Source organism: Kogia breviceps, chromosome 8 (genome assembly GCF_026419965.1).
Source record: "Kogia breviceps isolate mKogBre1 chromosome 8, mKogBre1 haplotype 1, whole genome shotgun sequence".
In the NCBI taxonomy this organism is placed as follows: domain Eukaryota; kingdom Metazoa; phylum Chordata; class Mammalia; order Artiodactyla; family Physeteridae; genus Kogia; species Kogia breviceps.
The window spans coordinates 66,472,615-66,486,494 of NC_081317.1; the positions used below are offsets into that span (position 1 = coordinate 66,472,615).

General features: G+C 37.2%; 1 protein-coding gene across 2 annotated transcripts in view; it reads right to left on the reverse strand.

Annotated features, from left to right (window-relative positions):
* Nucleotides 1–896: 896 nt before the first annotated feature.
* The window catches only part of IL33 (interleukin 33), a 47,487-nt gene continuing 34,503 nt past the window's right edge, over nucleotides 897–13,880 (reverse strand). Inside the window, exons 3-8 of one of the 2 annotated variants that reach the window (XM_059071922.2) lie at nucleotides 8,142–8,267; nucleotides 7,450–7,590; nucleotides 6,211–6,318; nucleotides 5,246–5,296; nucleotides 4,257–4,354; nucleotides 897–2,866 (exon numbers count right to left, since the gene is read on the reverse strand). In XM_059071922.2, the coding sequence (XP_058927905.1) occupies nucleotides 2,663–2,866; nucleotides 4,257–4,354; nucleotides 5,246–5,296; nucleotides 6,211–6,318; nucleotides 7,450–7,590; nucleotides 8,142–8,267 (728 nt within the window). In that variant the 3' untranslated portion in view covers nucleotides 897–2,662. The remainder of the gene's footprint in view (nucleotides 2,867–4,256; nucleotides 4,355–5,245; nucleotides 5,297–6,210; nucleotides 6,319–7,449; nucleotides 7,591–8,141; nucleotides 8,268–13,880) is intronic. The other variant, XM_067041577.1, reaches the window with a different exon arrangement.

The window sequence follows — 13,880 nt, forward strand, 5'->3', positions numbered from 1 at the left end:
TTATTTGTAGTGAGGTGGATGGACTTAGAGTCTGTCCTACAGAGTGAAGTAAGTCAGAAAGAGAAAAACAAATACTGTATGCTAACACGTATATATGGAATCTCAAAAAAAAAAAAAGAAAGGTTCTGAAGAACCTATGGGCAGGACAGGAATAAAGACTCAGATGTAGAGAATGGACTTGAGGACACAGGGAGGGGGAAGGGTAAGCTGGGACAAAGTGAGAGAGTGGCATGGACATATATACGCTACCAAATGTAAAATAGATAGCTAGTGGGAAGCAGCCACATAGCACAGGGAGATCAACTTGGTGCTTTGTGACCACCTAGAGGGGTGGGATAGGGAGGGTGAGAGAGAGACACAAGAGGGAGGAGTTATGGAGATATATGTATATGTATAGCTGATTCATTTTGTGATAAAACAGAAACTAACACGCCATTTTAAAGCAATTATACTCCTGTAAAGATGTTAAAAAATAAACACAAATGCAAGTAAATGACAGAAAGCTACCATATATTTGAATATTTTAATCAAATCATACTGACTATAGTGATGGTGTAAAGTATTTTTTTTAGAAAGGAAAATTAAACTTCTAAAATAAGATAACCAGATTGAAAGATATCTAAATAAGGAGTTAGAAGTCCCAGGTTAAAGTTTTAATGCAAGTATATGTTGCCTGTTTGATCTTGGGTAAAAGTCACTGAATACCTCCTTTGTACTGGCCACCATGATGGGCACTATGAGTACAAAGGTGAAAAAGACACAGCCTCTTCTCTGAAAAATCTTACTTAATTTTGAATCACCAAAAATATTAGACAAATGACCTACTCCATTTGCCAACATTGATGGATTGTGATAAGCTTACTTTCACTTAAGAATTTCACAATATGAGTCATTTTATGATAAAATCATTATGGTCTCACATACTTTTGAAAAATACAGTTTATTCAAGAATGTGAACAATGTAATGGATATATTTGGTTACTTAATAATAATCATTTAAGTATATCATACAGATACACATGGTCAACATTTAGTGTTTATCAGAGGGAATGATATAGATTCTGCTTTTATTTTTGTCTCTATAGTAAAATTATTGACAAAGTAATGAAACAGAGATATATTGTTCTATAATTGTTTGTTCTCATACAGTAATTCTCAGCCTCTTTTATTTTATGTTCCACCAACAGTTACATTCAATATATCTCAACAAATTAAAAAGCCTACACTTTCAGAAAAAGTCATATTTTATAAGTATTCTGTCATTATGTTTGTCATTTATTATCAGTATTACACCCGTGAAGAATTACAGTAGGAATTGCTAAGGTTTTAAAATAAGCAAAAATTATTTAGTAGTTGAGAAATGTTATTATATGGTTGAGTATAAATTTTAGTACCTTAGCATCAATAAAACACAAAGATGTTTAATGAAGAATATTGCCATAAATAGGTTTATGTAGAATTCTACACCATCAGGTAGAAAAAGCAGAATATAGATGTTGGCATCCAGAGGTCGGGTGATGTGGAAGTGAGGTCAGGGGGTGCAGAAGGACAAAGATGGTCAAAAGAAATGGAGAAAGAACAGAAGTCAAGTGAATATTCCATAGTAAGCAGGGTTATTGGGAAGCTAAACAACAAAAGGTCTTGTGCATGTGAGAAGAAAGGATGAGAAGAAATTTTGTCCAAGGTAATAAATATATCAAAATTCATAGATTCCTGGAAGCCAGGGTCAGAAGAACATATGAATGATAACCAGTTATTGAAATTGTAATGTTAATCCTATGTCCCGTCTAAGCTCTAGTAGGTTAGAGGATTTATGGCCACACCATGGTACTTGGAACCCATGGTACTTGGATGCCCAAACATATATTGTGGCTCAGTGCTTTTAAAAATATTCTAGTTTGTTAGATATTCCTAATAATTTCAATTTCATGTCTGAACTAAAATTTATTTCACTTTCTAATATAAGAATGCCTTGCTTAAAGTTAACTCAGTCTATAAAAATCAGAATTTTAGAAGTGAGTTAGAGGTGAAATTATTCACTTTTAAAATACTAGATTTGTTTTCCTTAATTTTTAAATTATCCTTGCCTTTTCACATATTTATATTACCTGTCTAGCCATACAGGCATCTGAAGTTTCGGTATTTACAAACAAACTTGGTGTTTTATTCCAGTTGTGAAATGGTCAATCAGTGTAGCTTCCAGTTATCTTTTTTATTAGTGGCTCTAGTGTTTGAGGCTATTATTTGGAACCAGGGAAAAGTATGTCCCTATGTAGCTCTTTAAATTGATCCCCGTCTAAAGCAAAACTGTGGATCAGGCGCTTTGCTTCTTCCCAGAGGTCTCAGCTCAAAATATGAAGAAGTTCTTTCAGGACTGAAAGTGGAAAAATGTAAAGGTCGGGCTGTATCTCTTCAGAATGTTGGCAAGTCTCTTTACCAATATACTATTTAATATACCAATACTTGTACTGAATATGCAGTGATACAGAGGGAAATAAAAAACAGAACTGAAGGATTATAAAAAAAAAAAATCCTTATACATAATAAGGAAAACATTCCACAGCATACTAAACATTCCATTTCCCTTCATGTTATCTGTCTCTTTATCGCTCATCCTTTCTCCAATGGTAGCTCAACTCAACCCAAGATCCGCAGCTTTCCATCACATTAAGTTTGAGAGCTTAAATATGGTATTCTCTTCATTTGAATCCTCAGGGTGTTCCCCTCGTTTAATTAGAGCTAGGTGGTTATCCTTTACTCCTAGAAACACTCCAGGATTGCTCTTACATTCAAATGAAACACATTGGGAGGTCTCCTCATGAAGGACAAAGAAGGCCTGTTCTGGTGGGTTTTCACATTTTTGTAGCTGAGGAAGACAAGAGAGAAAGTAACCAATATGTGAGTTGGAAGTCCAGAGTCAACTTTATATCCCTGTATTGGAAACTAAAGGAGAATAATTATTCATAACTTTATATTTCTAGCAAGCCTCTTACTGAGAAGGGGTTGGGAGGTGGGGAAGAAATGAGCAGAGAGCCAAAGTAGGGGGATTTGATTTGATTCACTGATAGTATATTTTGAGAGACATGATGGCTTAGAATGACTGGATCTGGATGCAGTATTTCTGGATTCATACTTCTCTTTTGCCATGTAGTATATCTGAGACCTGGACACTTTGATTTACCTTTCAAGCCTCAGTTTTTTAGCGTAGCCAGTTTTCTAGATCAGTCAACCCCCAACTTACCCACAGATACATGAGTGATAGAAATGATTATTATTTCAAGTTATTAAGTGTTAGGGATGGTTTGTTACACAGCAAACCTAACCAATACAATAACTTCATAAGAGAGTTACTGTGAGAATTAAATGAGATAGTACTTGTAAAACCTTTAGTACACTTCTTGGTATATAATAAAGCTCAGTAGGGGTCAGCACTTACTATTGAGTAGTTATATATGCCAAACACTATTATATATACTTAGGAATGTTTTGTTAAGGGAGATGCTGATTACCATCCAGAGTTTATATTAATACCTTGCATGGCTATATTAGTTAGCTCTATATATTGTATATTTATATAATTTATCTTCTATATTATACTTTCATGTTTTCTTCCTTGTGTCCACTTTGGCTTGTTTGTTCCTCAATATGTTTATAATTCTTCATCATGACCAATATAATACTGCTATTTACTAACTGAAGAAGACAATGCAGTGAATCCTATGATTAAAATGTAGATTATTATGTTATCTATATATCTTGGCATATGGAAATGTTTATGACTCTCCCTTTAGCAGTCTAAGAGTATAAAATTAGTTTTTCAATTGTCTAAGAAAACCATATTTTACAAGGAAATACTTTCTGGAAGAACATAGTAGTTCCTACAGCCAAGTAGAAAGGATTTGAGTCTTTCTATATAGCAGTGCTTCTCTGCTTCTCAAACTTTAATGTACCTATGACTCTCCTGGAGATTTGTTAAAATGCTGATTTTGATTCAGTTGTGAGGGAGCCTGAAAGTCTACATTTCTAAAAAGCTCCCAGGCAGTGCTGTACTGCTGGCAGAGATCAAACTTTCAGTAGCAAGGCTACACATGCCATTTCACTCCCTTCCATGTCCCAGAAGCAAGTTATTAATCATAACTGATTTTGTTTTATGTACAATAGCACAAACAAAACTTCTTCTTCAAAGTACCCCAAACACCCAAATCTGCACAGATGAGTAGAGTCAGTCATGACAGTTAGGTGCATATTTCTATTACCTCCACAGAATGCTCCTTACTGTTGGCATGCAGCAAGAAGTCTTTGTCTTCTGTGGGGCTCAGGTTTACCATTAACTTCCGATGATCACCACCACCATCTTGCAATTAAAAAAAATGCAAATTATAAAGTTAAGAATTGTAACTCATTTTAATTTAAATAAATTTAACACCCAGAAAAAGAGTCCAAGATGTCATATAAAATAACTACTTCATTCAACAACACATCTCTTAGAAATACTTGTACCTAGATGAAACTAAAGAGTCATTGGACAGTAAGGGGTAATTCTAAGTCCCCTTAGGAGAGAGGTTAGTTTTCTTATATACTATTAGAATAGTAGTAGAATTGTGACTCTAATAGGTATTGCTCTAGTTGTCAGCTTCCCTGTCTGCATAGAAAGCCACTGATGGTTGTCCCCCAATATCCAACTCCTCTTTTTGTGTAATAATAGAATGTGTCCCAGCCTGCCTTCTTGTAGCTAAGTGTAGCAATATGTTTAAGTTCTGAGCAACATAAGGTGAATAAAAGTGTCAGGTGCAACTTCCAAGTTACGTCCCTAAAGGGAAATAGAACTCATATAATACATCTGTCTTCCTCTGTCCTGCTGAATGGATATTTTCATGGTGGCAAGGAATCTTGAACCATGTGGATGTTGGCAGAGCCACAAAGAGAAAAGGAGCTGGGTCTGGGCAACCTGTTGAGCAGAACTGCCATTCCAGCCCTGGCTAAAATAAAGTTTTGTATAACTTAAGACACTATTATTCTGAATCTCTGTTAAATGTAGCCAAACCTTTATCCTAATTATTAAACTACAAAATGGATGAGATGGAGTATATCCTTTTACAATCTTAGGTCCGAGATTTTTACCATGAGTTTGGGTTGGAGAGAACCTTCTGAGACTGCTTTCCTTTCCCATGGAGAATTTTTGGATTTGTCTTTACCCTAAATTTAAGAATTCAAGCACTAGAGCTTACCCAGTTTTCGAAATTACCTGTTTCACTTGAGGGGATTTGGGAATCATAGTAACGGAGTAACACCTTGTCTGAAAGAGAATGTATAAAATCCCTTTGGTGAGATACAATTTTATCAAATGGTTCTGTTTCAACATATATATAACATCAGAAAACATTCTCTTCTTTTACTGTATATTAAATAAAAGCAAAACTTCTGTGGTTTTGAGAAAGGTCTTAAAAATGCATAAATATATTCTGAAGAATTCTCCAACAATGTTGGTATTAAAATATTTAAAATGTTGTTCATAGCATTGGTATATTCTTTTACTAGAGTTTATACTTTAGTGATACTGATAAAGCTGGAAAGACCTAGTAGATAATTTAGCAATAGCAAATATATGTGGTGCCTCCTTCCACATTTCACAACAGATACCACTTCTCAATATTATCCTTCTTCCCTGATGAATCCTGAATAAGCTTTTTTTTTTTTTTAACTTATTTAATTTATTTATTTTTGGCTGCGTTGGGCTTTTGTTGCTGCACGGGCTTTCTCTAGTTGTGGCGAGCGGGGGCTACCCTTTGTTGCAGTGAGCGGGCTTCTCATCGCGGTGGCCTCTCTTGCTGCGGAGCATGGGCTCTAGGCGCATGGACTTCAGTAGTTGTGGCTCGCGGGCTCTAGAGCGCAGACTCAGTAGTTGTGGCGCATGGGCTTAGTTGCTCCGTGGCATGTGGGATCCTCCCGGACCAGGGCTCGAACCCATGTCCCCTGCATTGGCAGGCAGATTCTTAACTACTGTGCCACCAGGGAAGCCCCCTGAATAAGCTTCTGAATCCTCCTCAATATAGTGATATTCAAGCATTCCCTGCCAATGCATTGGAGTTAACACATAGCATGAGATCTATTTGCCATGTCTGAGTGTCTATTGTTTATGGTTTGGTAAATTTATTTTTTTTACTTTACTAGTCATCATTATATCATTAAAGACAAAAGGAAATATTCTACCTTTCTCTTGGTCTTTTCCTAAGTCATCAACATAGATCTCATAATTTCCATCCTCGAAAACAAAAGTAATGGATTGATCCTTGTATGTACTCAGGGAAGCAGAATGTTCTGTAACAAGTAAAAATCTTGTCATTAAGAATTCAAAAACCTTGTTTCCATGAAAAATCTTTTAGAAATTTTAAAAAAGCCTTCTCAATGGGTTGTGTTTGTTTTTGCAATTTGAGCTGCACTTTGTCCATCACTGTTGGATAGACGAAAGCCTCTGGCACAAGCTTAATGTAGCTAAAAGGCTGAGGTGTGCCACCTGAATGGGATTAAAGATGCTAGCATCCTGCATGAAGGCCATGGTAGGCCATGTTAGTGTGCTTATGGGAGGGTTTAGTGGGGAGAAAGAAGCTGGAAAAGTTATAGACTTTGCCTGAGGAAATCTCTGCTTCCTGACTCCACATGATCTAGGGAACTATGGGCAAGAAGGTGCTGTATTTTGATAGACATGGATAAGTGAATACCCATCTGTAAAGCATGGAGTTACTCAGAGACTTTCAACAGTCCTGGAGAATGCAGATGTGAGCCTCATTCTGTCTTCTGGCTAAATAACAGTGACACTTAAAGCAGCACTCTCAATTTTTTTTTAATATACGAGCACACATAGAAAATAATATTTCTACAGCATGCTGCGGTAAACTGGAGCAGATTTAGAGACTACATATATAGGTCCTGGAGGAAAAAATCATATTTTCTTTATAGTATAGAATTATGCTAAAGAAAATAATATATAAAAAATTAAGAATGTTGAATATTTGCACAAGTATGTGATATAATTTAAAACCATTTTAACAACTATTTAAAATACTTGAGTTGAAATTATATTTAAAAAATAAAATAGCTCTTCCTTTTCTTTTATTGTCAAAATGTTGAAGTTTGGGGAGATAATGTGGTTTTTCCCCCCAAAGCATAATGTGTTTTTTTCAGGAATAATGTATATGAAATTCCAATCCATAGCAAGCATTTCAAAATAATAATGGAATGCTAACTATAGAACGCACATGCATTGTTAGAGCAACTACCCTGTACTTAGTTTGGATACCACTACATGGGCACATCAGCAACAAATGGTCAGAAGTTTCTGACATATTTACATGAAATTGTAGACTTGGGGCTGCTTCCTGGAGTGGCACTTCCAAGGTCTGTGTCTTACCTCCCTCTTCACCCTCACACCACCCCTGTGACCAGTCTTACCTTTGATACTTGGAAGACCAGTTACTGTAGTATATTTCTGGACCCGAGTTTTACTGAAGGCGAAGCTCTTCACAGACTGTCCAAGGTGCTCCAACTCCTGACAGGCAGCGAATACCAGATGTTGCTCTTTGTACTTTTTAGCTGCAGGACAGTTGTAGGAATAAGATTGGACTGTCAGTCCTCACTCTGTGCAGACCCCTCTCCCATCTCTCCTTTGAGGATTTCCAGTCGAGGCTGCTTGCTGACAATGATAACTGACCCCAGAGTTTCAGTCACCCTATGGTCTGAAGGAATCAATACCTCCTATACACTTATATCCCAATAGGACACACCCAGTGGAGTCCAGGCAAAAGAAAACTAGTCACCCATGGTCTCAACATCCAAAAGGCAACCACTATTCATTTTAGTTTACTTCCTTTAAATGAAAGAAAAAACACTTAAAAATAGTAAATATATTTATAATTTTGTATACTCTATTTTTACTTAATATTATAGCATAACCATTTCTCCCATGCTATTAAAAACTCTATGTGCCCTTCTAAAAATGGCTAAAAAGTAGTTCATCATCCTTACTCTTTTCCAGAAGGAATTTGGATGAGGAAAAACATTATGTAGCTTGATGTGGTAAGTGAAGGCAAATAGATGCCCATCATTATGTTGAAAAATTATCAGGAAATGCAGTTTCTCCTTACCTGTTCTTGGTGAATGCCTTTTGGTGGTTTCTTTCCTAAAGTAACAGGTCTTCTTTTCTATTTTAAGGCCAGAGCGTAGCTGCATAAAGTACATGGAGCCAACTTCTTCAGCCTTCTGTTGGGATTCTGAGCAATTGAAAAAATTGTGATGCCATTTCATCCCATCCATCTTTATCATTTTACAAACCCTGAGTGTACCAGACCAAGAAAGCAACTACAGGTCCACAGTATCTTATCAGAAACCTTGGGGCCGGTTGTGTTTCAAAATTCAGAGTTTACTAGATTTTAAGATTGTCATGTAGACCATATATTGTATATAACTAGAACACCCAGCAGGGACTAGGGCGGCACCTCATAATAAAAAATTAATAATTTTATAGTGAAACAGGAAAATTTACATAAAGTGAAATAAATAAAGACCTCATGTGGTTTAGGTCAGGATTTAACTGTCAAATGAGTTCAGGTCATATTTTGCTGTCAAATGAGATATGAAAAACTTTAGGTCTTTAGAAAAGATTTTGGTTTCAAAATTGGTTTAAAGAGGTGTGGATCTACATCCAACATATAGTAATTTTTGCCTAACTGAGGGGGAGCTCTTTGATCATGTGAAATCTACAATCATTCCTACTTATCTAGAATATACTTTTAATAATTTTGGAGAGATGACTGTAGTCTATAAAGGTTATTGATACTAAAAATAGCCGACCATGTTAGGGAGCTTTCTGCCTATGTTTTCTTCTAGGAGTTTTGTGGTTTCAGGTCTTACATTTAAGTCTTTAATCCATTGGGTGTTAATTTTTGTGAGTGGTATAGATAGGAGTTATGTTTAATTCTTTTACATGTTATTATCCAGTTTTCCCAGCACCATTTATTGAAGAGACCATCTTTTCTCCATTGAGTATTTTTTACTCCCTTGTCAAATATTAGTGTGTCTACAGTGGGCCAGGCACTGTGCTGATAATTCTACACACTGTTTCCTTTAAACCTTCACAAATAATTTTGCAAGGTAGGTATTATTTTCTTTGTTTTACAGATGATGATTTGAAGTTCTTAGCAGTCATGACACTAACCCAAGGTTACAGGTCTGGTGAGAAGTTATGACTCAAGTGTGTCTAATATCAAAGCTATGCTTCCATCTACCTCCATCTAAAAAAATGCTACACTACAACTTTAGGGAAAAGCAAAATGCAAATTGAAATTAAATCAGTTGAAGTAAAAAAAATATAATCAATTATTCATTAATTCTTATTTCATTTATCCAAATAAAAATTAAAATCTCGGACTTCCCTGGTGACGCAGTGGCTGAGAGTCCGCCTGCCAATGCAGGGGACACGGGTTCGTGCCGTGTCCGGGAAGATCCCACATGCCGCGGAGCGGCTGGGCCCGTGAGCTGTGGCCACTGAGCCTGCGCGTCCGGAGCCTGTGCTCCACAACGGGAGAGGCCACAACCGTGACAGGCACGCATACGGCAAAAAAAATTAAAATCTCAAATAAAACATTAAATTTGTCAGTTGGAAATCATAAAAAGCCTTTCAAAGTCAAATAGAAAAACACTTGAGTCATAGGATCTCAATTTCCAACATTATAGTAAATGAATTATCAAGCAATTTATGCAATATAGCCAAATTTCAATTATTGACAGTAATTTAAAAAATGAAAATAATTACTTGTGATTTGAGATCCATTCTATGATTTTTTTTTATTCTCAAGAAGATTTGCCTTCCTAATATGCTTTTCAAAGTTAAGTGGAATAAACTTTTGTTAGTTACTGTTCTGAATTATCTATATCTTACTTCCAATTCAGATAGGCATCTACCTTTAAGTATCTTCAACTGTCTGAACAGGGCAAGGCCATTAAATCATACTCATTCACCCTGGAAATCCCTAATATTCCTTTATAATACAGATATGTCAGCTATGGTATCTCACATTTATATAGTGCAAAGATAATTTACAAAGCTGTGCCAGAGCCAACACTGAACTTGGTATCCTGACAACTAATTTAATACAATGTGTCATTAATTGCATGTTTTGTGCTGGTCTTAGCCTGTCAATAACCAACGTTGTTTTTGGACTGGCTGTTAAGGTTTTTATTATGATTGCAAGATGACCTTCAGCAATAACCATCAGGAAAGTGAAGAAATAAAGGTTAATTAATTATAGGATCTGTAAATTACACTGCATATCTGGGACCCCACAGAGAAGTCACAGGTAGAGAGGGTATGCGGGCGTGGGGTTCCGCTTTTATTGGGGTTGAGGGTGGGAGCCTAGGATAGCGACAGCTCACTATTTATTGGTGAATTTAAAACATAAAAGCAGGAATTTAAAGTGTGGAAAGAGAAAAAAAGAAAGTAGTCCAAATGGCCAGTTATGGAAATCAGCCAAGATCTCCTTTTCTTTATCTAGTCTTGTGGCTGGCCACGTATTTATTTGAGATAGCCATCTTTGAAGTAGATGCCTCTTTGAAGTGGATACCTCTTTGAAGTGCATGCCTCAGCAATCAAAGCTTAAGTCCGGCACTTGCATTACAAAATAGAAAAACAAAATCCAGATGTCAGGGTTTACACTATACTGTATCACATTGTCTCTTCAGAGTTAAAAGGCATAAGATGATGCTCTAAGCATGCTCATTCCTGTATGCTTCTCATTATGTGTAGCATCTCATGAGGTATCCCATGCCCGGTATGTCTAATATTGAGAGTGGACTCATAGGGGAGGAGGATATGGGTCTTGGGCAGTTAGAAGTGAGGGTCATAGCACTGGGGAAATATGGATGTAGAAGAAGAGAATTGGGGGCTAAATATGTGAATGTAAGGGCTAGCATCTAGTGAGACAAACACTGGGTATAATTCCTTGGGGGCTGACTGTGTTTGAAGTATTTAAAATACTTTACATTGGGAGAGTTTGGAAGAAGGTATACTTTGGTATTCGGGGCAGCTGAATCTGTGGTGTGAGGGTTGTGTTCTAGGGAGGAAAGCATGAAGCTGGCATTGCCATGGGAACTCTGTAGAAGAGAGTGTTCCACTAGTGTCAAAGAGCCAGCTCAAACTTATGAAAAGGCTGTTGCCATTTCCTATGTCTCCATCCTGCTTGACATCTGAGGGCAGTGTATTTATATGGCTTTTAAGGAAATTCCCATAAGCAGTTTCATCATAGCAAATGCATGATGAAATCCCTCAGGCATTTCTGGTGAGTAAATGGGAATGCGCCTGGAAATCATTTTATAGAGCCAGACCATGGCTGACAGGAACTACAGAAGGGAAATCACTTCATCTTTCATTTTTTCCCCAAACACTAATTTTACCAAAGTCTCTTTGCCCTGTTTACTACCTTTGACCCATTTGTTGCATTTGACTTGGGGACCACATCCTTCTTTGAACCCTTCTTCCCTTATTGTTGTATCAGCTGTCTCCTTGGATTCTCCTTGTTTCCCTCTGATTAGTCCATCTCTGTCTCTTTGTTAGTTCTTCCTTCTCTGCCTGATCCTAAAATGTTGGTGTTCCTGAAGGTTTTGTCCTTTGCCTTTTTTTCTCACTCTAGGTTTTCTTTCTGGACAATTTCACTTGTTGCAATGACTTCAGTCATCTTTTTATACGTTGATGACTCCCCAAACTGTAACTCTACCTTTGTTCTGTCTCCTGAGCTTTATATCTGTTGTTCTTTCTCTACAGAAATTTTGATGCCACAGGGCATTTTGACTAAAGTTACCTTAAAGCATGTCTATTTCTATCTATGTAGAGCCTTCTGAATTCTGGACATCTCTACCTGAATGACCTACACATACCCCAAATGCAAATATACTCATAATAAAAAAACAACTTCTTTATCTTTTACCCCCAATATATTCCTCCAGAATTCCCTATCTTTAAAAACAGTACCTCTATCTGCCATTATCTGCCCAATTTTTAAATCAGAAAGGTGAGAATTGTCCATTTTCCTCTCTCTGTCCATCTTTCGATTCATTCGGTTTACCTTACTGATTTCACTTTCTGAACGTATCTGAATTTTAGTCTTTCCATTCTGTCATCTTAAGTCAGGCCCTCATCACCGGAGCCCTAAGATGAATGCAGTAGACCTCTGACCAGTTTCTATTTCAACTCTTGCCTCCTTGCTGTATCTTCACTACCACCAACATGATCTTTCCAAAATAAAAATGTCTTGTTTTTCCTCAATTAAACATTTTCAGTTGGTTCCCTACTGTCCACAGGATAAAGTGAAAGCTCCTTCACTGTAACAGAAGATCTTCTGTGGAGAGCTGCAAACTAAAGGGGATGATCCCTACTCAGTTCTACCTCCAACTATTGCCATGTAGGGATATGGGCCCATTTGTTGCTAGATCTTCAGATTTTCTGAAAGAAACCACACGTTCAGATTTTTATGCAAAATCTCCCAATTTTAAATGTTGTCTCAATTAAAAAACAACAGTAACACTATTCAGGCCAACTAAAATACTCCCGCTGGATGGATATGTCCTAGGGCTCCCGTATTGTGACCTCTGGATAGATACCTAAGGACACTGTATTTTCGGGGCAGGGAAAGGGTTGATGGATGTGGGGGAGAGGAATTAACAGAGGAGAATGGCCTGACCCTGAGGAGTAGCTTCCTAGAAACGGGGAAGGAGATGAGTTTGGGGAGAGGCTTTCCTCTAGCTCATGAAGTCCCATACCCTGTTGGCACTAGAGGTGAAATGCCCTGGTGCTGACCAGAACTCATGTGGGACCTGACTGTATGGATACCTGTAGTGGTTGGGTATTGCGTTTTATGGCTTTGTGATTGTGTAAGATCCTGCTAGCCCAGGGGAGGAGAAGGAATTAAAATGAACTTTGTTGTTTGGGGGCTCAGAGCAGTTTATTTAGAAAAATATGATGTGACATTTCTTGCACCTTGAGTTTTGAAAAGCAGTTCATACCTGTCACACACTACACAGGTATCTGTTGAAATTTTAGCCAGGAGTATAATGACAATTATAGTATTAAACTGAGCCAATATTGTTGGAAGTGAAAATCTACAAAGGAACCATAAAAATAATGCAATGAGATTTGGGATTATCTTTATCATTGTTTCTCTGAATGGTGTAAATAAACTGTTAGGGCCACTGCACCCTGACAGGTGGGGTTACATTTTCATTTTCCATCAATGCCAGCAACTCTGGTGTATATTCCAGCCTGCTCCCTCCCTCATTCCAGTATCTACATAGAGCCCACATCCCGTAGGGTACAAAGATAATTCATTCTTTATTAAGAGGGAATTTGGGGACACAGAGTCACTTCTAATGAGTCACTGTTCCTGCAAGGAGCATTTTGACTCAGACATAAATAAAAGAACTAACTTAGCTGTGATTTCCTGGTGATTCAGAAACCACAGTCCAATTATTGGTTTTCCTACTTACAAAAGAAGAGCATGGGTTGACCAGAGCCTCAGGGAGACAGAAATGATATTCTTTAACACTGCTTTCTCTTCTGGCCTAAAATGTTCAGGGAAATGCAGAAGAGCACAAAGGACAAAGATATGCCAGTCCCCACTACCAGTCCCCACTACCATTTCTCATGCTCTATTTCTGGTGCACCAGAGCTCTGTTAATTCTTTTGTGTTACTGCTCTCAAATGAAAAACATGAGGATAAATTTGCATAATTCTTTTCTAGGATAAGTAATTTTAATAATTAAAGATGTTAACAGTCCTTTGATCTTAAAGCTAAGGCTACTACCATTTCAACTTATTCCAAACCCTTTGAGTTTGC